The sequence below is a fragment of the Daphnia carinata genome, chromosome 5 (assembly GCF_022539665.2).
Source record: "Daphnia carinata strain CSIRO-1 chromosome 5, CSIRO_AGI_Dcar_HiC_V3, whole genome shotgun sequence".
NCBI classification, from domain to species: Eukaryota; Metazoa; Arthropoda; class Branchiopoda; order Diplostraca; family Daphniidae; genus Daphnia; species Daphnia carinata.
In genome coordinates, this window is record NC_081335.1 from 8,699,620 (window position 1) to 8,723,123 (window position 23,504).

The following is a 23,504-nucleotide window of genomic DNA, read 5'->3' on the forward strand; positions in this document are numbered from 1 at the left end:
GTTAGAACAAAAATTTTGGGTCTGGTATGAACTCCACCTGCATCAGTTAGTCGTCAGTTCATTTTCGTTTTTTAAACCCATCCCTTTTATTCTTCGAAAACCCCATTTGCGTCTGGTGTAAGCCTCTCTTTCTTGCCTTCAAATCTTTCGTGTTGTTCGCTTGGCTTAGATGTGTCCAGTACAAGTTCCAACGCCTAACGCAGACAGTTTCCAATGAAAGTAAGTTTTACGTAGTGTAAAATGTTAATTAGATCAATATTTTCGTGACTTGTTACACTAAGTGTGATCTCAGACGTCCTTTTGTTTTCATCAAGCATGGGGTGGGCGAGCAATTGAGAAGGAAGCCGCCGCCATCTTGGTAAAAGGTTTACTTCATTTGGCATGTTTGCTGTATTCTTTGCCTGAGAACTCGACGTGTTTGAACGAGAAAACGTGTTTTTCTTTTTGGTTTTATGTTTTGTACTGGTTTCATCTGTTAAAAAGTTTACTCTTAACATGTCTTTGGTGATCTTGAAAGAAAACAACTATTCATTCTACAGCACTCAATAATGAATAACCGGTTTCGCCGGTCGTGGAAGTCGGCAGAGGGCACCGGTAGGTATACTTACCCAAAAAAGGGAAGGTAACTCACTATCAATGTTGCATCAAACGTGGTTCTGTCGTGAACGAGCATCGTATTTTGCTTTTTTTCACACAGTAAAATCAGTTTCTATCCATTTTAGTGCCCTTCATTAGTTGTTGCTTTGCTGATGATGTGGAACCATAAAACGTCTAAACAGTCAAGCTGATGCTCTCACTCACTGGACTTGGCTCATGTGTCTTGGGACTTGCTCGACGGCAAGAGGTAATTGTTTCGTACTCACCTTATACTATGGTTTTATTCTGCACAATTTCAACCAAAGATATCGTAATTCAGCTTACTATTAATTTCCGTTGGTGATAAATCACAGGTTTCACTTTTTCCCACTTCGTTCGACTCAAGAAGTTATTGAGGACATGATGGGAGCTCTCAGCCTATTAGTAGCCATCCTTACGCTGTTACGGTTCAGCCATGCCAGTAGCATCTATCAAAAACTGCAGAACACCGTCGCAATTAAAGGTTAGAGGTTTTTATCGATTCCATATGTTTTAAACGATCTATATTTTAAAAAAGCAGTTGAAGCCCATTTCTCCTGTTTTGTGCGTACACGCAAGGTTAAGTGGCACATGTTGCTTTGACTTCAAGGACACGATACCGAAAATGGAATCACGCATTCGAGATATCTTTCAAGTTGGCAATTAAGATGGGAAAGCAATGCCCCAAAGCTCTAAATCGAATAAGAGTTGAACGCACTTGTCATCACACTGTTTCTTTTTTGTTTCATATATTTTTGTTGTTCTTCCTACACTCTTTTTTTTTATTAGTTTCAAAACTTATCAAAGAAAAAGAATAATGAAGTCAAATTTTTGTTTTTATTTTCAATCTGATAGAAACAGAAGATATCGCCAATGTCCAGTTCCCGTTCAGACCGAACCCATGCTATGCCCAGGTTAACAACTTCGATGAAGCTGCAAAACAAATCAACACGACTATGATGGATGAAAGATCTTGTTACACAACTCAAGGCAGGTTTGGTTCTTGTATGGCGGTTCGTTCTTGCTCCCCGACGTCAAAATTGAGCAATCTGGAAACGTGGTCTGTGATTATCCAAATCGCCTGCAGCTACACCGTAAAAGATGGAAAACAGGTAACAAATTCATCATTTTGCTTCACGATCAATTAATTCGACTTTCACTTTATTAGATACATGGACTTTGCTGCCCGATACCAGTAGCCATTAATCATTCTGGCCTTAGTAACGACATTCAAATCACGCCGTTGGTGATTATGCCATACCCTGTAATACTATACCCGTCGTTGGCAGCCAGTGTTGTGCCGACACTCCCAGTTGAAACTACGGTTTCATCGCCACTAACAGAAAAGCAAGTGGCTATCGAATTGAAACAAATCAGTTGTGGCGTTGGACCAACAAAAATATTGAGTCTCGAAGAAGATCGTGTGGTAGGCGGAACCGATGCTGTTAAGAATTCTTGGCCCTATGCGGTAAGCTATTTTTTGAAATGTAATGTGATTCACTGTATTTAAAGCATAATCCGGACTCGACATGAACGTAACTTTGGAATTTATAGGTGCTATTAAAGCAAGCTGGACGTTTTAAATGTGGGGGATCTTTGATTTCTTCAAATAGAGTCCTGACCGCGGCCCACTGCGTCGACTTGTAACTTCATTTTTTTTTTTTTTTAATGTTTTCTCTTCTACACTAATTTAACTCACGATTTAAACAGTTTTTAATGTTTTTCAATTGATTTTTCATATAGCTCTTGGCCATGGGAACATTTATTTTTAACTGTAGAGCTGGGCCTGCACGTCTTGTCACCGAGCGACGCACTGGTGTCGAGAAAAGTATTCAGGGTGATGCGCCACAGAGATTACGATCCCAACACCATCGTAGGACTCGCATGGAAATTAGAATGTATTTCTTAACGTCCAGTTTCGTCTCTTTGGCTTTGTATTTGGCTTGTAGATCAACGACATTGCAATCTTGGTTTTAAAATTCCCCGTGAAGTACGTGACGGCGATTTCACCCGTCTGCTTGCCAGCGCCAGGGACTACCGATACTTTCGTTGATCTAGAGGCTGCCATCATCGGCTGGGGATCCATGCAAGACCAATGTAAAATCATATGGTCAATTATCAATTTATACGGTCATTCAAATTACATAAAATAATGAAACTTTACTTCCGTCTCGTGTGTTGGATTTTAGATGGACCATTGCCCCAAGTCCTACAGCAGGCCACCATTAAAATTATAAGCAATGCTGAGTGTCAAGCTAGTTACGACAACTTGCAAGTAACCATCGCAGACAGCATGATTTGCGCTATAATTCCCGGCAAGGGTTCCTGCTTCGTAATGAGTTTTTTTTTTAGCATGTTTGATATTTGTTTTATATCCGGTTGATATAATTTTATCAATTAAAATATGTCATTGTTTGTAGGGGGACAGTGGCGGTCCGTTGCTTGTCAAATCATCGCCTACAGAACCCTGGACTGAGGTCGGCATCGTTAGCTTTGGAGTCGGTACGTTTTGTTATTTTACTTTGATAGAAAATCGTGACATAATATATCAAACTGTGGCTGTTTAACCCAAAAGAATGCGCCAGTCCGGACTATCCAACAGTATACACGAGAGTGTCGTCTTTCTCGTCCTGGATTTCGCAAAGGATTTGATCAGTCCAACTCCACTTCAATCGCATTTCAGCGTTGGACCTCATTTTAAACAGCGGTTTTTGCTCCAACATTTTCATTTCATTTCTATTTTATTATTATTTTTAAAAAGACTACCTACAAAAGGCATGTTTATTGAATGTAGTTAAGACATAACTTACATTTGTGCATTAATGCAAGCACAAATTTGGTGCAGAAGCTGTTTGAGTTTATAGTTCGATTCATTGAATTTTTATTTTTTCATTTCAATAAATTGACTGTTGAAGCCAATAAATTGCTTTAACAATTACCGTTAACTAAAAGTAATTAGGATGAAATCGAACACAAAATGGATGTTTCCACCCAGGATCGAACTGAGGACCTTCAGCGTGTTAGGCCGACGTGATAACCACTACACTATGGAAACTTAAAGTAAGTTTAAATATTTTCGTTCAAATCACTTTATAAATGGATGAAAATCGCAGAAATTTTATTATTTGAAACAAATATTCATTTGGTTTTTATTAAAATTTTCTTCTAAATTTAAGAAAATTAAAACAATTACTGTAAAGAGAAATTAAGCTTAAAACTGATAATATTGCTGTGATTGCAGCTGTGAAAATGCTTTTATTACAGAATACTATTTTTTTTTGTTTAAGTGACTGTGCTTACAAGGAAACGATAGTAAAAAAAAGAATGTCGAAACGTTTAATGCAATTAATCTTTATTATTTTATTTAAAAGGATGTTTCCACCCAGGATCGAACTGAGGACCTTCAGCGTGTTAGTCCGACGTGATAACCACTACACTATGGAAACGGTGAGTGTCGCAATCTGAATGTCTTATATATAGCTAATAGGAATAATTGCTGTTCAGCTATACAGCATGTAGGGTAAGGTCGAACACAACTAGTGTCCGCACAGCGATAAATAGGTCCAATGTGCACATCCTTCATGAGTTCTAACAACTAGCATAACGACATCCTGGAATCTGAGGTCAACACGGGAAGACGGAGTCCTTGTATTACTATTACGCAGTTTTGTTGATTACAACCTATCAGAAAAATTCGTAAACATGGCCATGTTGTCAACGTATACAAAATAAGATCTCGCCAGAAAGAATCTTGAAAATATGAAACATAATCTCGTTGTATTTGCACGACAAGAGAAACGATATGTGGCGTTGGTAAACAAAAATCGGATGTTGCTGACGGCGCTCCTTTTTACACATACTAATTTACGTATATACTGTATATTTTATATATAATAACGTCGTAACGAAGCGTACTTTTTTCTGAATAGCTGTTTAAAGCGAGCATGCAATAGCCGATTGACTTGTAATTTGTCCTGACTTTGGTGCTTCATCGTTGCTTTCTGCTACAAGCAAGAGGTAAATTTGCTTTTGACGCAGGAAAAGATTATTTTATCCATACTTTCACGTTTTTTTTTTTAACTAAAGGTTCTGCCGGGCAGTGTGTGTCATCATAAGCAGGCCTGCGCCATACTTATAAAATGAACGTGGATTCTTCACCTAAAAGTCCATACACTTTCAGTGAATTTCCCATCTCGCTTATCTCTCCAAGTGTACACGTCCCAAAGTGAGCCTTTGTAACGTCCTAAAAATTTCGAGGCGTACAGGTATTCTTCGTAAGCGACGCTCTGAATAGTGAACCCTTCAGCACCGTACGGCTCAATCCGCCATTCTTCAGCCGAGCCCAAAGGTTCCGGTCTCATGGCAATGGGTCGTCTCCAAGAATAGGATTCCTCATCAGTGACGGCACTCATGTAGAGATTAGTCCTGCCATCTTTAATACGGAAACGTCTTGCTTCGTCGACGGGCTCCAACGTCCAGGGAAATGAATAGCGATAGATCCAGGATGTGTAGTAGACGGCCGTCGGTGAACCAAACAGATAATATTTGGGGCTCTTGGCGTTTTCAATGATGACCGTCTCCTTCCAGAGAAGGACTTTTAGTCGAGCTGGTAGCCATTTGTCGCGTACTTGTTCCATCTTGGATCGCCACACTTTGCTAAGGCGACCGTTGCTGGTCGGTGGTGCATCCAGCACCTGTTTGACGTGATATGCCATGGTCAATGCGTCATTCGTGTCCGTTCGATTTTCGCTGCGAAGACGAGAAAATTGATTGTACAGTTCTTCGGCTGATTTATCTATGTTGCTGATCGACCATGCTGATGGTGGCCATCAAGAAAAACATAATACCATAGTAAACTTGTGGGTAAATAATTATTTAACGTTAAATGTATTGAAGGACTCACCATTGCTCCGTTGCATCAAAATAATCGTTATCAGCACGAGCTGCAAAACGCAGTAGCTAGTGGGTAACATGATATCTGTGGTAAAAAAACCAGAGAACAGCAGTTTGACTTTCTATCGATAATGGCAGCTTAGCACGGCACTACAAATTCCAGCCATTTTGAAAAAAAAAGGAAATGCTTATTACAACAAGTCAAGTAAAACTCTAGTAAATAAATTTTTAACACAAAATATTTCATAGGAGAAGTATACAGTCTAAATACTTACTTGTTAACTTATTTGTTTTGATTAATTCCACTGTTTCACGAATGTTCCTGCACAGGCTACGACCGATCTACAACTGACGGTCTAACGGATGCCCCACTGAAGTCCAATTGATGACGGAAGGCCCATCCTGAAACATGAGGACCCGACAAATGAGTAACATCCGTACCAATGACAACAAATTAGGCTTACACCACACAGGCTGAATGTAGCCCATATATCAATAACCATGCAACGCTACTTACTGACGACATCTTTCATTTTAAAGCCAAAAGCCAAGTCTTCCTTGTGCCACTTACGAAAGCGTCAGTGTCTCAGCACAATGACGAAAATCAAGGACAAGGAAAGTTCCAGGAGTGAATTGAGAAATGTAAAGTTTAAAAGCGAACATAATATATAATTATTTAAGGTCACTCAAAAAAGCCACCATTAAATCATTGCGAAAACTACGAAATTGGTGACAATTAAAAATGGCGCGATAACAGTTAACAAGGCCGACATTTGTCGGCCTTATATGGCAGTAGTCCTTTTTATGCCAGCCTAAGTGTTTTTCTTACAGGGATTCTTTAGTATATCTTACAATATATATTCTAATTGTACATAGGTATTTTATCATTACCACTACTAGTGACAACGGCGTGATTTCTTGTGATTTGAAGAGTTCGTTAACGTGTTATCGTTTTTGATGTTTTTCGGTGTTCTTGCAAAACGATGTCCTGTAGTTGAGATAATGGCGTATGGCAACATGTAGTTTTCAGTTTCTCACATGTTCACCAATTAGAGAGCACGAAACAATTGAAGTCCGACTTAAGTTGTCTGTATGTTTTTAACGACACTAGATGGCGTGTCTTTAAACCACTGTACTGCTGAAGCGCCATTGACACGTGAGCCGTGAGTGTTGCAATATCATAATTTCTTTACTAATAAAAATGTTTTCCCATTTCATATAAGTAATGGCAATTAAGCCCACGTAAAGGCGCAGAATTAAAGGCACTTCATAGCCTGTAGGATAGGATAGTCTTTGGGTAGCCCTTGCCTCCTTGGAGAGCTAAGAAAATGGTTGATTGGTGTTGAACTGAGCCTCAGAAAATCATGTGCAGAGAGAAGAACCACATGGTTCTGCAAAAAAAAGGTACGTTAATTAATTTTAATTGCTTTAATAGCAAGTGTCTAATGAATCTGTCTTTGTTGCAGGAAAGGCATTGTGATTTCAAGGGGATGTTAAAAGGTTTGTTAATGAGCTGATTTTGCTCTTCAAGCAAAAATGTTCAATGGTAGCAAAATGTAATGTACGGTTTGGTGAGTATGAGAATTGTGCAGAGATATACAATGATAGATTTTCCAGAAAAAAGTAAGAAAGTGTAATCTAATTCTTTGGGTAGAAAATATTTGACGGGTCCATCTTTCTTGCACAATTACAAATTAGATTATGGTCTTCCATCGTTTTTGGCTTAGTCAACCTTGCTGCTGAACCAAAAACATTGTTTTGTTTGTTTACCAGCTCTAAAAGTTGAATCAATTTTCTTTTTTACAACAAAAAAAATTTATTTGGGGTACAAAATAGTCTGATCGAACATTTGTGGAATTGCAAACTGTTTTGCTTTGATTACACATTAACCTTGTCATATTATGGAAACTGGAGGAGGCCGTAGCCCATCCCCATTTTTGCGATGCGGGGTCCATCCTTCATCCAGTCTGTTTTTGACAGCCTGCTTTCATAGTTTTTATTGTCATATTGTTCAAAGGTGTTTGCCACTCTTTTAACAATGTTCCTCTTGTTGTTTAGGCTTATAGGTGCCTAATAAAAAGAAAAGGAGCAGCCGTGGCAGTGATACCGTGGTGAGCATTTAGGTGATGCCAGTTAAACGGCCGTACAAAATACACTACAAAAGACCCACAGCCGAGAAATGCTATATGACCAACGGAATAAAAATTGTAAGGAGATAACCTGTGGGACGTCTTTATATGTCCATAAGTTGATTGAATTGTTCTAGCTCATAAAATGTTTGCTTTCTTTTCGCAGCTTTCCCTTATATGTATTGGCAGCGGGAAAAAAAGCTCGTTATGGAGAATTCTTGTTGCTGGCATTAGACTGAGGCTAATCAAAAGGTATGAACCAGGCTGTAATGATCGTTTCGCGCCGCCTGAACGTACCCGACAGGCAGTTTCCCGTCAACGCCGTTTTGATTTCCTCTCTATCAAATAAGAGACTGGCAATCGTCGCCACTGCAGGGCAATCTATTATGTCCATCCAGCCACTTTGTACTTGTGTTTTTGCTTTTAAAAATTAGCCTTTTTTCTTTTGTTATCAAAATCCGTCTAGACAGATTTTTTTTGTAGACGTTTATTTGGAACATTTTATTGTTGTACATAAGGCCGTTAGTGTTTTTTTTATTATTTTGTTGACGTTTTCCCCGGTAATTGCAACGAATTTTCTTATACAAAATGCGTTGTAGTGACCGAAAAAGCATTCTTACTACTTGGAATTCGTCAACTGATGTAGTCATTTTATTTATACTCAGTGTGGTCCTTGTTCTACATTTTATTATGTTCATACTCACTTTGTTAATTTGAATTAATGCAGTTGCACTACGGGAGAAGGCGCTCTTGTCCGCCAAATACGTGCGACATCTATGGGAGAAGCGTGCAACCCCTTTAAAGTTCCACTGGCACGTCATTCATTGTCGCCTGGCGTAAACTGAGGAAGGTGGTCAAAATGGACGTCTCCCTCATTGAAAGTTATCTGGGATTTTGGGTTCCTTGAGGTACGTTTTTTTACCTATATTTCCCTTTAAACGAGTAGCAATAGGGTTTTCACTGTAACGTGTATCCGTACAAAGTTTTAAAGGTACTGGTACTAAAATTTGATTGTAAAAAAGAATTTTTTCACACTTTGAAACTGTTTTAAAGAAAAGTAAGGCTTGGCATTGGCTGAATTGTCGTAATGTTTTTCATTTTGCTAGTCAAATGCACACAACTTTGCTACCAAAAGAATTTTTTTTAGAGAGAGCAGTAATTATTTTTCACAATCTAGTTGTTATGGTACTTCTAGGTGTCATAAAGTGATGTTGTAATTTATTATTAACGATGATATTTTTTAAAACTATATTTCTAGGCCTCCTGGATGTACCGGATACCTGAAATGCTGTGTTGGCCATGTGATCACCCTATACCGAAAGCAACTTTTGTTGTTTCTATGCCGTAGTGTGAATAAATATTTCCACTACGAATCTTGCATTTGGTGAACAGTTAATTCCTTAGCGAGAAAAAAAGGAGAAGTTCGAGATGGATTTGGCTACATTTCTTCACCATGGTAGAATGTGAAGTAATTGGTTGCTGAAAAAAGATTTCATTTTTTCTGTGTTCAGTAAAATGTGTTTGAGATGGCAAAAAAAAAGAAACTATGGAAATTTGCATTGTAAAGACTTCGTTTTTTTTGTGAGCAAAGTACTTGTGTTGTTAGGCTGTGAAAAAAGCATGTAGATGGTATGGAAAAAAGAGCAGAGTTTTGCGCATTACAATTTTGAGTAAGTACCAAATAGTAAAATGAAATACAAATAGAAATATTATAAAGGAATTTTTTATTGTCCCTCCTCCGCCCATCAATTCCACCACTTTTTTACATAACAATAAATGCACAACATACATAAACAAATACATACATACATACATAACACTTAAGCTAACCTGTTGGCTGCCAAGCCATTACAACCCGTAGGTTGTTCTTCTACAATAGCTACCATCGCTTCAGATGGAAGACGATGCAAGGGGGACTTGTCTTTCGACAAGTCCGGGCTGACTTGATGGTGGAGACCTTTCTGGGAATGCACACCCCGGGTTACTCCACCATCAAATCGACAAAGAGAAGGCCCTGCTGGTGCATTGCCTAAAAGCGCCCGAAGGCGCAGGCGACTGCCCTACCCCAATAGGTGATCAACCTAGGGGTAGAACAGCGCCGCCGGTCCCTACAGCTACAAAAAAAATGGGAGAAAAATGGGTGGCAGCCAACAGGTTAGCTTACACTACACGACAATACAAAACAAAAAACTATACCAAAAACGCGCGGCTCCACGATGACGGGGATGAGGCGAAGACCAGGGCGACCAAAGACGATGCAGCAAAGACGATTAGCTCGATGAAGGAGAGGCGAAGACAGCGACGTGGAGACGGCGAGGCGTGGATGGTGATGGCGAAGACGGCGAAGGCGAAGACGGCGAAGGCGAGGACGGCGAGGCGAGGACGGCGAGGCGAAGACGGCGAGGCGAAGACGGCGAGGCGAGGACGGCAAAGGCGAGGACGGCAAAGGCGAGGACGGCAAAGGCGAGGACGGCAAAGGCGAGGACGGCAAAGGCGAGGACGGCAAAGGCGAAGACGGCTTGGCCGGATTTTGACTTGGCTGCACCCCCTTAAATCAGTTTCTGCATGTTGCTCAGCCATGGTGCTACCTTAAAAATGAACAAAGATATCAGAATTCTACTTTCATGAAGCAAAAATGAATGAAACTTACTTATAGATGACTCCGGCAGATGAAGACAGCATAACGGGAACGTCGATGGGTTGATGCCGTACCCGTGGGAAGATGAAGACAAAGTAGCTCTAAATGGATGAAAATGACACGTAGAGAAAGCGTTTTCAGATGGAAATAGAACGTTTTCGATGAAACCGTAACAGATAAAATAGTCTAAACTTACGCGTGCGATTGGGGACGAGAACTACGGTAGTTGTTGGGAAGACACGTTTGCATAGCAGGATGATGAGTACTTGCTATCCTATCACAAGACTCCATGTTACAATGGGATGCCACTTCACAACATATAAACTTAAAATACCAAAGTGTGGTGACGGTGTGAAAGCCTATGAATGTTAGCTGGTTAAGTACCGATGAGGTAAAGACTTCTGAGAAGATGATGGTTACGTGGAAGTTGGCAATGTATGGTTGTGGAATGTTTGAGTTTTAGCGCTGGAAAGGTAGATAGTTCACAACATATGTATGAATATGCTGCACCAAACAGATAGGAAACATCAGCAAGCTGCAACACAAACTATTAAAGAGTGTGCGACCATGAACAGGTAATTTAGGTTTGGTATACTAAATTGTGTTAGAGTAGTCCTACGTACAGTGTCAGCATCCCTTGTCTGTTTTGTTTCATGTAGTTCTATAGTAATAAATATGTGATGCCTGCTATAGAGGAAGGCAGAATGTGAATCCTTTCACTCGGAAATAGCATGATGGCGATGGGTAGACATAAGTTGTCTATAGGTATCTAGTGAGTAACTCGTTCGGCTGATCACAAGGGATACTGTCACATACAAAAAAAAAGATCAATCGGTGTGAAGTGCTTGCCTCCCAACACATACAGAGCAAAGGATTTACTCGATTGTAAACAACATACCGTGAGTTTTTGGTTGAAATATCCTTCGTAATGTAAAATATGGCGAATGTTACACACATGTTACCTACTCGTTGCCTATTATCAAATGGCAATTATGATGACCAAATTTTCAAGCAGTGTGATTTTCGACCACTAGATGACTTGGTCCAATGGGGACCTCGTGTCCTTTAATTGACAAGGACAAATAGAAATTGCACTTATGCAACTCATGGCTCAATGGTAGAGCATCGGTGCGCTATGCCGAAGATTTGAGGATCGATTTTCAAAAGAGTCTAAGTTTCATATAATTTAGGAGTTTCGATAGGAGGAGTATAAAATTCAAAGTTTCCAATTATTCCGCAAGGTTAATAACCTCAATGAAAAAAGATTTGAGTCAATCAATCCATTAACGTTGATCAATGCCATCAATGCCCTTTTAAACAGTTATTTTTATTATTTGTGTAACAACACATACCTTTGACATTATAACTTTTTGTTCATTCATTCTAATTTCACTCATCAGATTTTTAATTTGTAGAACAGATTCATTTTTGAATATACAGTTTGAAAGGACAATTGACACTTTTTAGATAGTAATTTAACTCTTTAGAGAATCATTCCCCAAACTTTCTGCATACCACACTGATCATCCTCAGAATCACTGGCTTCATTCCAGATAGGTTTCATGGCACTTTCCTCTTCTTCTGCTACCATCTTAAGCTTAGCCTACTAAATGGGATTTAATTAACAACAACAGAACATTTGATAAACAGAATTTATTACAAAAGATACCTTGGTGGCAAAACCAAGACAAACTTGGACTGGCACTGCTGATTTGGTTTTCCTTGACAAGAGTCACACTTGTTGCAGTTACCTATTACAACAAGCAGTTCACCCGGCCCAGTGGTGGAATTTTGGGGTAGACACCTTTGTTCGCTCCCTTTGCCTGAATTCCTGTTATCACACAGATTTTTTATTAGAATGGTAAATGCACTAAAGGTTTATGCTTATCAGGCAGGAAAACCTTTTGCTGAAGCTGTATTCCCCCTCAGTAACATCTATGCAAGCTCGCTGAAGAACATGCAGGGCAATTTACTAGTGCTCTTCCAGTCTATGTTCTTCTTATCTCAAAATTGACTTGAATTTGGATTGCCTTTTCTAGTCAGTCTTCGATTGGCAATGTAATCTTTCTATTAGAATTGTATAAAGGAATTAGTCAACATTAGTACTACATCATAGTAAAAGCTGCAATGTAAACATAGAATCATTCTATTTGTGCTAACCAACATTTCCAAGGAAGGGGTTGAAAAGCTTTCAAAACATTACAGTTCAAAAATAAGTTTTGCTCTTCCCAAATCCTGTGCAATAATTACATGTGATTAAGTAAAATTCATTAAAGAATTCTCAATGTGATGGACATGAGGACCATTAAATGTTAAGTAAAAATAAAGCTAATCTCAAATTGTACTTATTGGCAAATGAATACTTGCTAACAGAATCATTTGGCCTCATTATTCACCTGTTTCTGACCATCATTGTGTAAGTTCCTGCAATAAAAACATGAAAGTACTGGATCTATAGATAAAACTTCTGACTATTACCTAGGTAACCACGTGTAGGCTGCTGAATCTTCAAATTATTGTAAGCACTTGGTAAATTAAAGGCAACTTCCAATTTACTGCGAGTAAACCATTTGCCACAATTTAACAGTCAATATGGCGGCATGGCCAACAACACCAACTTCGTCTGCTACTACGTTTTACGTTTAGCTATCACCCGGTAGAGGTAAACTTTTCGGAAAATTTTAATAATGTGAAATTTTTCGGCATTTCTTTTTAGACGATTTGAATTGTGTATTCTCATATGTATTTATTTAAAATGATATTTGAAAAAATACTGGTAAAATTTCTATAAAGCACGTAATTTATTTCAAGAAATATTTCGTTTAGTCTCGAGAAGCATACTTCCAATAGTTCCGCCAAAATGAAGTTGCTGTGTCGAAAGTAGGATCCCACATTCCAGTGTATTCCGCAAATGCTGACGGTAGTGTGAAAGTAGGACCAGCGTACGCTGGCCAAGGGTAAGTAAATACGGTAGTGGAAGGACCAGGAAAACCCGGGAAGCCTGGTCGACCTCGAGGTCCAACAGGGCCGTGGTATCCTGGAGCACCAGGATCGCCTTTAGGTCCGGCTGGGCCTATAGGCCCAGGGCTACCATGATTCCCAGGAGTACCAGGTGTACCTTCAGGTCCAACAGGTCCTGGACCTCCAGGGGAGCCAGGCGGTCCTTCAGGACCTGGAAGACCATCTTTTCCTGGCTCGCCATCTTCTCCTGAGTCGCCTATTAAATGATTGTTTGTATTTTTGGAAAACCGGAGTTACTTAATAGAATTTCACTAATTATTTAGAATTATCTTTACCTTTTTCACCACGAGCACCGCGAAGTCCGTCGTTGCCAGGCTTACCAGGAGCACCAGGGGCACCATCTTTGCCAGGAATAGAATAGCCCGGTGGGCCAATCGGACCTTTCGGACCAGGGGGGCCAGCAACATAGCTCGGTGAACCGGGAAATCCATCTTTACCTGGAATCCCAGCTGGTCCTTGAGGTCCCGTATCTCCTTTTTCGCCAGGTTTGCCTGGAAAGCCATTTAGCCCAAGCTTGCCGGGATATCCTTGGGGTCCTACAGGGCCTGGTGGACCAGCGGGGCCGGGCTCGCCATCTGCGCCGTCTTTGCCAGGTGCTCCCGGTAGGCCAGGGTGTCCGACAACTTTGGTATGGACAACATAGCCTGGTGATCCTGTATCCCCTTTAGGTCCTTGAGGCCCAGGTTCTCCGTCTTTGCCTGGGGCTCCAGGTAGGCCAGCATCACCATTGTTGCCAGGCTCTCCTTGCTCTCCTTTGCTACCAGGTTCTCCCTTTTCTCCATCTTCGCCTTGTTCGCCTTTCTCTCCTGGAGCACCATGTTTGCCATCTTTACCAGCTGGACCAGGCGCTCCATGTTTGCCAGGAGCTCCTGGGGCTCCAGTATCTCCTTTAGGTCCAGGATGTCCAGGAGTGCCCGGAGGACCGGCAGGGCCCTTCAACCACGGAAGATGGTCGTACAGGCTCTCCCATTGCTTCTGAATGTGTTCGTTGTTTTTGTAGGTTGTTGCCGTGGTGCCGTACGGGTTTAGAGAGACCCACTGTTTCTTGGTGATGGGAACCTGTCCATGGTAGTTCGCTTTGTATTGAGGTTTGGCGAAAGCAAAGACTGCAAAAAGTAGAATAATGGCCTGCCGATCGCAACATGAAAAAATCGGTGTTTTTAATTACTTGCTTACTCAGTTTTTAAGTTTCTTCATGCTAATAGAATATTAAAACTTACCAGGGCTCGCATTTTTGTTCTTCCTAACGGGTTAGTCAGGCAGCTGAAGAAACCCAGTGCACTCGAAATTATCTGAAAAGCGCGTAGGCCATATCGTGAAACAAAGGGATAGATTACAGAGGACTAATAGACATTAATTACTTTTAAAAGACATGGTTACCTTGTCTTGTTTAGAGACACCTTGTTGTTCAATTGCATCCGTCTTCACACTGTTTTTTTTACTCCAGAGTAGATTCTTTTAAATACCGGGCTTCCAGTGCAAAAAGGGGAGGTGATTATTCAAAAAAAAAAAGAAAGTTGTTTTGTATACCTATGATATGTTTCAGCATCCCCAAAGAGAATGTTTCACTTACGGATTTCACCCGAGGTAAAACTTTTTCTAGTAAATCGTATTTCGTACGACAAATAAAATAACATTTAAATATTAAAAAACTATATCTAAGAAGGCATTGACAATTTATTTTTCATCATATGAAAATAATACCAGGCAAGTCCTCATCCAAAAAAAAGCATTCTTTTATGTAGCACTGGCAAATATTGGCATTCGAGGCATGGAAAATTGATCAGCTCAGCCATCTAAACAACATGTTTTGTAGTTTTCAAAATACAACGAATGGTAGGGCATCATCAACTACGTCTACAATTAATTTACAGGGGTGACTTACCACTGAAGATCAAAGATATTCAACGAAAAAATTGGAATAAGAGTTCTCTCAAATGCATTTATCAGCTATTTTCCAAGTTTTTGTTAGTGACCCTATTCCAAAATTGTCTTTGCATTCACAAATCTCTTTTTCAACTCCCAAAGCAATTTTTTTTCCCAGGGAAAGGCATTGGATTCGTTGCCAAGAGAACTTCATCATTTCAGACACTTGAACATGTGGTGGTACTCGGTCACTACGATATCTGTGTATCGACGGTTAAGCAACTCGTTTTCGATGTTTGGCTATTGTTAAAACGTGGGCAAACCTAAAGACGTAAATTAGAGTCTCAAATAGAAAGTAATTTAAAAAGTAAAACTTGAAACGTAGCTCGTGTCGATTTAAAAGACACTGATTTAGTCATTCAGAATTTTTCATTATATATGCTAATAGCAAATTACGCAACATGCAAAATTGATCGACGGTGCAGTTTAAAGATTTAAAGTGATGAAACGTGACAAACGAGGTTGTTTGGCCGACCGAATCTGGCAATTTGGACACTCGGTTCTTTTTTCATGATGTGACGTTATGCAATCAAATTGAAGCACTCTTTATTGCTGGCGGGTTTCACAGCACAACAGAAACGATGAAAGTAAATTTCCTGCAGGAAAACTCGACAGAAAGCCAGAAAAGTTGGGGGGAAAAAACTTGATCTTCTTTTTGAACCTAAAAGGTAAAATCGGTGCACAATTCTATAGATCCTTGCTTTAGGCTGATGTGGCAGTAACCTAATCACGTATACAACTTTCGAAATCAAAATGTGTATCAAAGGCTTCGGGTTAAATACAATTTGTCTTGGATCTGCGTAGTAACGAGTCTAACGGAAGATAGATTACGTGACTGAGCTTTAGCGTCCTAGAGCTAGGGCGTCATCCCGCCAAATAACAGGTTCTCTGGAATAATTGCTTTCGAGTTCAACACATCTGAAGTGATCAAATTCGACTTTTTCCTTTTTTTTTTACAATTCGAATAAACACGAAGTTTATTTTAGAAATACTAAAAAAAAAAAAAGATCTTTTTCCCCTATAAAGCTATGGTATTGCTCTTCATACACTAATTAGTTTGTTATACTGGAAAATAAAATGCTAAAATTCAACCATTGTTTCGAAACAATTAATATTCAAAATAAGAAGTACCCATTATATTGATAAATTCAGAAAAGGATTCCTAACAAAACAAACTTTCTCCTCCCACCTATATTTGAAACTATAGTATACTGTAAGAATGTCACCTCTTCAGTTAAACTGTGTTAGACATTATGCACTACCATAGAAATTAGACTGGAGGTTACAGTGAAGACTTACTTAATATTTTTGAATGTGAGACAAACGATGGGCCTCTACTCTCACTCTTCCCTAAAGATATTACTGTTAAATATTATATGATAAAATATATATGATTAATGTAAAGATAAATTGTACTTGTATGTTTCTCCACCAAATTTCCACTTTCCACCAGATTCCAACGCAGAATTACACAAAGGTCTTGAAAAAATTACGAAGTTCGGCAGCTTCTTTCCTCATGTCATCCTCTTCACGCCAATCAACTTTGGGACCTTTGTCGTGATTTTTCAGCTCGACATAAACCTGGTCGTTTTCCTTGAAATCGTTTGGGCGTCGGGGCAATATATGCACATGCACGTGCTAATTGATGGCCAAAAAATAATTAAGAACCAAACATTTTATTCTGAAACAATAAGTCCGAGAAAAAGAATAAATATAAATAAAAAGCTTTTATGCTCTAACCTGAATACTTTGCCCGGCATCAGGACCGTCTTGAATGTCAACATTTGAAGAAGATACATCGTGGAAAAGCTCCATGCCACGTTGAACTCGCTGTGACGTCAAAAACAAGTCAGCCAATTCCTCGGCATGCATCTCAGGTATTCTCCTAAACGGCTTTAATGGAATAACCAGCACATCTGGGTGCAAAAAAAAATTAATTTAATTTAATTCCCTACAATAAAGAGAGGCAAACATAAATCTTACGTCCTGGAACGACACACTTCCGGTTGACAAAAGCCACAGAATGTCGACTTTGGTAGAAAACCGCCCAACCTCTAATAGTAACCTGTCCAAATACGAATACTGCATCATCCTCAGGTAGAGGTAATGACGGAGATACGCAGGTGGGTTTATGGTAGATTTCGTGCCGACGGTGGTTAAAAACAGGCATTTCTCGCCGTACTTTATTCAGGTATTCCAAATCTACCATAGCTAAAGCCAAGCTTGTCCCTTCTCGGCATTGAGCTATCACTGTTCCCCAAGGATCAATTACCTGGCAAAATAAGAAATTTCTACCTGAATTTAAAATATGAATAAAAGGAACAAATTCGGTAGAAATACATACCATAGCGTGGCCGTAGGAGGAGCGTTTGCTGTTGTGAATGCCCGTCTGGGCGGCGGCGACCACGTAACATTGTGTTTCGATGGCTCGAGCTCTCAACAGGGACTCCCAGTGGGCCAGGCCGGTAGCAACCGTAAAAGCTGATGGATAAGTAATGATGTCGGCTCCCATGTGAGCTAGTGACAGACTGAATTCTGGAAATCTCACATCGTAACACTAAAGAATTTAGTTGTGGCTGAGTCTGTCGATGGAAAATGGCGCCAAAGAAATACTTACAATTCCCAAACCGATTTTGCCGACGGGCGACTCAACAAGGGAGGAAACAGATCCTCCTTTCTCAATATAGTCAGACTCTTTCAATTTGATCTTCTTCTCCGGTATTTCGACGTCGAAAAGGTGTGTCTTGTCGTAACGTCCAGCTATTTTTCCATTTGAATCAATTACTAAATGGGTGTTGTACATTTTACCACCTAAACTACTCTAAGCCAAACAATTTGCAATTGTAGTATTTTATATGTATAACATAACAATAATGTTATTTACTTTATTGTGGAATCCACCTATAGAAATCCAGATGTGATTTTGCACTGCAAGTTCGCAATAGCTCTTAATTAATGGTCCATCTATATTCTCTGCCAACTCCAACGATTGGGCATGTGATTCAGCTATATAGTCACATGCCTCTGGTAAGAAGATGACCTGATAGAAAATTTTTTATTGGTGAATATGTCTGGTTTAATTAATTATTTACTAAGTACTTTTGCACCAAGGCTACCGGCGTCTTGGATTTGTTTCTTGGTAATGGCAAAATTTTCTGCCTTATCTGATGTTGCTGTCATCTGCGCAACTGCAACTAACGATTGCTTGTCTAAATAAAATAAAATTGTTGGTTAAATACGAGTTTTAAAGAAATCACAGTTTTGCAGAATTTCATTACTTGAATCAAACATTTTGACAGTGGTTGAATAAGGTCTTTGAAGCGAAAAAACACCACTGATTGCACTGTGGTTACGAGCAGAAAATATTAAAAAACTACTAGTATGATTTCTAACAACACCCAAATGTTTAGGAAATATGCATTTAAAGAATAAATGCATGGATAAATTGAGAATAAATTAGTTTCTTTCTCAACAAATACGAACGTCACGACAGGGTGTTTACCTTTATGCACTGCCATCTGTTGGGATTTTATGAAGTTAAAGAAAAAGGAAAAAACATGGTCGCCACCACGTGTTTTGAATTGTGCTAGTACTTCCACATTTCTTTTGACAAATCCTATCCTACATCGGAGGCACCTTCAAACAATAACAAGCACAACCAGTTTCTCTTGATGTTCTAAATGGAAGTAGTAATTAAACGGGAATTGACCGAAGATGCATTGAAAAATCGCTTGGGAACGTGTGAAAAATGTGGCGCGCACGAAGCAAGATACACCTGTCCTCGTTGTGAATTCCGATCATGTTGCTTGCAATGCGTTAATCTTCATAAGAAAGAATTTGATTGCAATGGAATTCGAGACAAGACTCGATTCAAATCTGTGTCACAATTTACAGAACTAGATTTGCTGAGTGGTAAGGGAAAACAATTACCTATATTATGTTCAACTGACTTATTTTGTTACTGTAGATTATCGTCTATTGGAAGAAGCAGGCAGATCTGTTGAAGCCTACAACAGAGATGTCAGCAAAAGAAATACTAGAATGAATAAGGAGCTGCCAACGGTATTTTTGAAGCCATCAGTCAAAATCATTAATTTTAGATAACAGACTTTTATCCTCAGCATCTCCATCGTCTGAGGTGTGCTGCAGCCCAACGTGGTATCACTCTGAGATTTCTACCCCCAAATTTCACTCGCCATAAATTCAACACTACCTACCTTGACTGGAAATCAAAGAAAATTGATTGGAAAGTGGAATGGAAATTTACCTGGCTTGATGTAAATACTGTTGAAAATCGGTAACTATGAATGTTTCATCTTATAATCTCACAGAAAGAGCATGGGGTCTCAAGTTCATCTTGAATTTAGGGTTTCAGAAAATGACAGTCTGCAAAATGTTTTCGAAAAAACTATAGAAAGCAAGCCTAAGTATCTGTCGTTAAGTGAAGCTGATGTTAAAAATGTGCACATATTCCTTCCAGCAGAGCACTCACCTGGTCAAAATGGAAGGTAACTGTTTTTGGAAAATTCCAGCTTCGATTTATAACTTACATGACCATTTTCTGCTTAATTCCAAGGTTTCATCAGATCAGTCTCGACAAAACTTTGTCAGACAATCTCAAGGGAACTGTGATAGTCGAACACCCCATCTTTCATGTAGTCCTAGATCCGCAAGATCGATATCCCCTTGGTTGGTACTCCACTCAGAGTCAGAGAACCAAGGGCAAAATGCAAAAAAGAACCCTCTCCCCATGGCGACAATGATGCTGATGAATCATCTGGCAAAAAACAAAAATTAACATTTTTTGACGTCTCTGATGGCGAAGAACAAAGTGATTAATATCGATGAATGCTTATTTCGTTTCGCTTTTGTTTATTCGAGTACAGGATGGGACACTAAAGATCAAAATTGGCAATAATTCATACTCGATAGAGAACAGAGAGAGACCAACAAGAAAAAAACCACCACCTTCATCCCATTTAACTTTCGTAAATAACTGTTTCGATACTACAAGCTGAACAACAGTGAATAACTCGGGGATGAAAATGTGATTGTTAAATCCAAGTAAAATTGTGAAATAGAGGAATTGTCCCGTAAAGCTAAAAGCTAATCCTTACGTTTTTAAAATACGATGATAAGCAAGAAAAGGGCAAACAATCGTCGTTTCTCTCACCAAGTTGCCAAACAGAAAACACTATACAATGCACAGACACACAGCTGAAGTGGTTCGAACGTGACAAGATCGGTCCTAAGTCTCTGCTGGCGCTTCCAGCATTTCGAGAAGGAAGGATTCAATAGGTGTGTCTCCAATTAGTTTGAAAAAGAACAGGTGTTCTAGACATTTGAGACCAATAGAGCGAAGAGCGGGAAGACGTAGAAGTAATTTCGCGAAACGGCCTGGCTCATCGGCATAATTGGTTCGGGTGTATTCTTCCAACGTGGCGTACACTTTTTCACGTAGAGCTTCCACTTGCGACACAGACTTCAGTCCTTTGGGATCTGGTAAATATTGATTTTTTATTTTCGCTGCTCTAAAAAGGTGACTGATTTTTACCTGGATTAAACAAGATGATGGCTCTGAGGCAACCTAACTCGGCCAGATCGAGTTTCATTTCCCTCATTTTGGAAACGAGCTCTGTTAGGACGCGGTCAAAGATCGATCCTACGCCAGCCTGGTGAGCCGAGTTCCTAAACGATGAATTCAAATTTATGAATTTCTTTCCTTGTAATGGAACTCTCAATTAAGCTTTATAACAACGCAGTAATTTTTTTGTGTAAAACTATTGATTTACGTTAAACATTTTAAAGGAAGGGAATGGTCAAACAATAAGATAAGTAAAACTAACCGGTGGATAACGAGGCCAGTAGCGAGGACGATACCATCCTTGACTCCCACAGAGCGATGAGAGAACGCGGCAATCAAGAGTTCATTCCAGCCTGTTATTTTACAAAACCAAATTAATTAAGTTATTTGATTTGTAGATAAACTAATTCTACGTATGCGAAATAATATTACCAGCTCGGAGAAGGACGACTTGGTCGTCGAGGGGCAATTCCGTAAAATGTGGGATGTGCTTGGCCCATTCAACCAACTGGAAAAGTTGTTTATCCGTGGCGGCGCAAATATTGCCTAAAGCGGCAGTGGCGGAATTCACCTGAGGCTCGTCCTTGCATTCGACACGTTTCTCCGCTTCCAGCACTCGCTCGATAGGCATGTCCCCTTGCCCACCTAAAAAAAATGAAAAAAAAACTCGTCAATCACGTCTGCTACATATACATGAACGTCAATATCACTTAAACATACCACTTGTAGCATCCATGTCCATTTCTCCTTTTTCTTTGTTGCGTTGTCTTTCCTCCTGGACGGCTTCTCGCTTCATGCCCATCTGCAAGCATTTCTGGTAACGACAATATTGGCACCGATTTCTCTGGCGTTTGTCAATCAAGCATTGACGATCTTCACGACAAGCGTATGTCAAATCTTTCCTGACTGTCCTCTTAAAAAACCCTTTACATCCTGTTAGAAAATAAAACAAAAATTAACAATACAAAAATAGTAGCTAAGAAACCTATAAACTAAAACTACCTTCGCAACTGTAAACACCATAATGTTTTCCACTGGCTCTGTCTCCACAGATACTGCACAGATGTTTCGAGTTGCTAAGAGGATGGTTGGGAGGGTAGTGTCCAGATTTGGCTCCATTTGAATTGTTCAAGTAACCAGAGTGACCGATGGTGAAGGACGGCTGGGGCAAACTGAAACCCAATCCAGACCTATCATCATGAGATGATCTTTGTTGGTGATTCAATATCATGAGTGAATGCGAATAAGAACCTTGGACTTGTGGGGCTGTTTCCTCCTACACTCCCAGGACTGAATCCAGCCATCAATGTAGCTGTATCAGGTTTCATGTCGATGGGCGACTGCGGTCCTAAGCTGGACATGGTTTAATCTGTCAGCGTAAGAAACACATTTCATTTGATTTCTCAACAATTAGATAATGGATCGCGCTCTCTTACCTATTAGGTTGTCACCTTACGGGGAAGAAACACTTTCACTACTACGACCTCGATTTCCTTTGATCAACTAAGGATTCTTTAAATTCTATAATCTGTTACCAAGTTATGTTAAAATTCACAAAAGAGATGAATAAAAGATGTTGAAACTGTAGTATACTATGAAGTCTAAACGTCTGTTTACGAAATGAGGTTACGTTGACGAACATCGGACGATCACACGTATTGGGAACTTGCCTCCATGGCGGTCCGACTGTATCTGGCTGTAGACAACCAGCGCCATTGGCGGCCGACGAATAGCTAACAAAAAGTTTTGGCTTAATAATGTCTAGCGCTCGAGGCTGCGCCATCTGCTAGTACGAAGAGAGTGAAAGTTGCGTGGCGTCAAAAGGTGAAAATTTATAATATTTATGAATGCAATGAACGTTGAAAATATCAGTATTCTAGTATACCTTTCAAAAAATTTTATAATAAAATAATTTAATCTTAAACTTTAATAAATTCGAAGCATTTATTTTTAACACTGCAAACAATGAAAATACAATAGCAGTTTTACTGGAAAAATAGCGCGACGCATGATTGAATCACGCAAGGAAGGCCTTGAAATATTTCAAGGCCGCGACGGCTTCAAGTCACGCTGGCATAGGCTGACTACACTATTTATGTTCTTTCGCCGTCGTTGGCCACTCCCGCTCTTATAATATGAAAAAGTGTACCATGCAAACAGGGTGAGATTACGACGCTTTTTCGTTTTTTTTGGTAAAAAGCGTCAGCCAAGCGACGAGAAAAGTTTAACAACCTTCGGTACAATTCCGTACCAGATGGTGCACCACAGGAAGTTCTCGGACTTTTTTTCTTTTCTCAGACACAGTGATTGTTATTCCGCCCTCACTGCGTTGGCTCTATTTTTAATCGTTTTCACAGATTTATCATACAAAATTGTTTCTCGTAATAGGCTATTGCGTAGCAAGACCACAATCATTGGCATTGGCAATTCGTATTCGTCAACAAATCCTTTATTCCAAATCTTTTAAACATTGTCTTCTTCTTTCCAAAAGCAAATTGACCAAAAGCTAGGACTTTTAATGTCTGATGGAAAATGAGGGAAGGCGTTAATTGTTGGATGCGATATTCATTCGTTCCAACTGAATAGTCTGCTAATGGCGCCCAATTAGTTAACAGCTGATGTACCCAAATGGTTGTATAGTTCTGGTAGAAGATAATTGGACGGGTGCAATAGCATTTTCTCGTGATTACATCGGCCA

At 39.7% G+C, this 23,504-nt stretch overlaps 6 protein-coding genes and 3 long non-coding RNA genes across 13 annotated transcripts; 3 read left to right on the forward strand and 6 right to left on the reverse strand.

Moving 5' to 3' along the window:
- The first annotated feature begins 704 nt into the window (after positions 1-704).
- On the forward strand, positions 705-3,430 carry LOC130702920 (trypsin-1-like). Its single transcript, XM_057524548.2, has 10 exons — positions 705-844; positions 951-1,099; positions 1,471-1,727; positions 1,784-2,083; positions 2,170-2,258; positions 2,359-2,488; positions 2,565-2,712; positions 2,805-2,947; positions 3,036-3,117; positions 3,191-3,430. Exons 2-10 carry the CDS (start codon positions 997-999, stop codon positions 3,265-3,267), a joined length of 1,329 nt encoding a protein of 442 aa, XP_057380531.1. The 5' UTR covers positions 705-844; positions 951-996; the 3' UTR covers positions 3,268-3,430.
- Positions 3,431-4,373: 943 nt separating this feature from the next.
- LOC130702926 (uncharacterized) lies at positions 4,374-5,982 on the reverse strand. 2 transcript variants are annotated; one of them, XM_057524558.2, is made up of 3 exons: positions 5,784-5,982; positions 5,519-5,593; positions 4,374-5,431 (listed from the first exon to the last, which is right to left on the reverse strand). In XM_057524558.2, exons 2-3 carry the CDS (start codon positions 5,586-5,588, stop codon positions 4,770-4,772), a joined length of 732 nt encoding a protein of 243 aa, XP_057380541.1. In that variant the 5' UTR covers positions 5,589-5,593; positions 5,784-5,982; the 3' UTR covers positions 4,374-4,769. The 2 variants fall into 2 exon arrangements, with proteins under 2 accessions (XP_057380541.1, XP_057380540.1); XM_057524557.2 differs by having other exon boundaries at positions 5,519-5,658; positions 5,784-5,981.
- Positions 5,983-6,676: 694 nt separating this feature from the next.
- LOC130702929 (uncharacterized) lies at positions 6,677-9,227 on the forward strand. The gene is made up of 6 exons (XR_009004475.2): positions 6,677-6,912; positions 6,975-7,008; positions 7,567-7,715; positions 7,804-7,889; positions 8,365-8,545; positions 8,896-9,227. It is a non-coding gene; the product is annotated as an uncharacterized LOC130702929 (long non-coding RNA).
- Positions 9,228-10,089: 862 nt separating this feature from the next.
- LOC130702928 (uncharacterized) lies at positions 10,090-11,240 on the reverse strand. 2 transcript variants are annotated; one of them, XR_009421012.1, is made up of 5 exons: positions 10,899-11,240; positions 10,610-10,822; positions 10,472-10,544; positions 10,288-10,376; positions 10,090-10,225 (listed from the first exon to the last, which is right to left on the reverse strand). It is a non-coding gene; the product is annotated as an uncharacterized LOC130702928 (long non-coding RNA). The 2 variants fall into 2 exon arrangements; XR_009421011.1 differs by having other exon boundaries at positions 10,472-10,549.
- A 443-nt stretch (positions 11,241-11,683) lies between these two features.
- On the reverse strand, positions 11,684-12,341 carry LOC130702931 (uncharacterized). Its single transcript, XR_009004477.2, has 3 exons — positions 12,177-12,341; positions 11,945-12,106; positions 11,684-11,881 (listed from the first exon to the last, which is right to left on the reverse strand). It is a non-coding gene; the product is annotated as an uncharacterized LOC130702931 (long non-coding RNA).
- A 639-nt stretch (positions 12,342-12,980) lies between these two features.
- LOC130702921 (collagen alpha-1(X) chain-like) lies at positions 12,981-14,816 on the reverse strand. Its single transcript, XM_057524551.2, has 4 exons — positions 14,677-14,816; positions 14,517-14,588; positions 13,572-14,424; positions 12,981-13,492 (listed from the first exon to the last, which is right to left on the reverse strand). Exons 2-4 carry the CDS (start codon positions 14,526-14,528, stop codon positions 13,098-13,100), a joined length of 1,260 nt encoding a protein of 419 aa, XP_057380534.1. The 5' UTR covers positions 14,529-14,588; positions 14,677-14,816; the 3' UTR covers positions 12,981-13,097.
- Positions 14,817-16,332: 1,516 nt separating this feature from the next.
- On the reverse strand, positions 16,333-18,719 carry LOC130702918 (deaminated glutathione amidase-like). Its single transcript, XM_057524543.2, has 9 exons — positions 18,501-18,719; positions 18,322-18,431; positions 18,107-18,262; positions 17,840-18,043; positions 17,567-17,779; positions 17,206-17,494; positions 16,963-17,138; positions 16,639-16,860; positions 16,333-16,572 (listed from the first exon to the last, which is right to left on the reverse strand). The coding sequence occupies exons 1-8, from the start codon at positions 18,658-18,660 to the stop codon at positions 16,690-16,692; spliced, it is 1,479 nt and encodes a 492-aa protein (XP_057380526.1). The 5' UTR covers positions 18,661-18,719; the 3' UTR covers positions 16,333-16,572; positions 16,639-16,689.
- A 58-nt stretch (positions 18,720-18,777) lies between these two features.
- On the forward strand, positions 18,778-20,122 carry LOC130702924 (box C/D snoRNA protein 1-like). The gene is given in 6 exon segments (XM_057524556.2): positions 18,778-19,134; positions 19,190-19,284; positions 19,344-19,519; positions 19,590-19,730; positions 19,799-19,904; positions 19,906-20,122. Coding segments are annotated over 6 exon segments (906 nt in total). The 5' UTR covers positions 18,778-18,902; the 3' UTR covers positions 20,062-20,122.
- On the reverse strand, positions 20,075-22,556 carry LOC130702922 (retinoic acid receptor RXR-like). 3 transcript variants are annotated; one of them, XM_059495332.1, is made up of 9 exons: positions 22,424-22,556; positions 22,243-22,334; positions 22,058-22,175; positions 21,809-21,978; positions 21,527-21,739; positions 21,239-21,451; positions 21,069-21,159; positions 20,777-20,910; positions 20,075-20,721 (listed from the first exon to the last, which is right to left on the reverse strand). In XM_059495332.1, exons 3-9 carry the CDS (start codon positions 22,165-22,167, stop codon positions 20,471-20,473), a joined length of 1,182 nt encoding a protein of 393 aa, XP_059351315.1. In that variant the 5' UTR covers positions 22,168-22,175; positions 22,243-22,334; positions 22,424-22,556; the 3' UTR covers positions 20,075-20,470. The 3 variants fall into 3 exon arrangements, with proteins under 3 accessions (XP_059351315.1, XP_057380536.1, XP_057380537.1); XM_057524553.2 differs by having other exon boundaries at positions 21,809-21,996; XM_057524554.2 differs by having other exon boundaries at positions 21,809-21,996; positions 22,243-22,532.
- Positions 22,557-23,504: the final 948 nt, after the last annotated feature.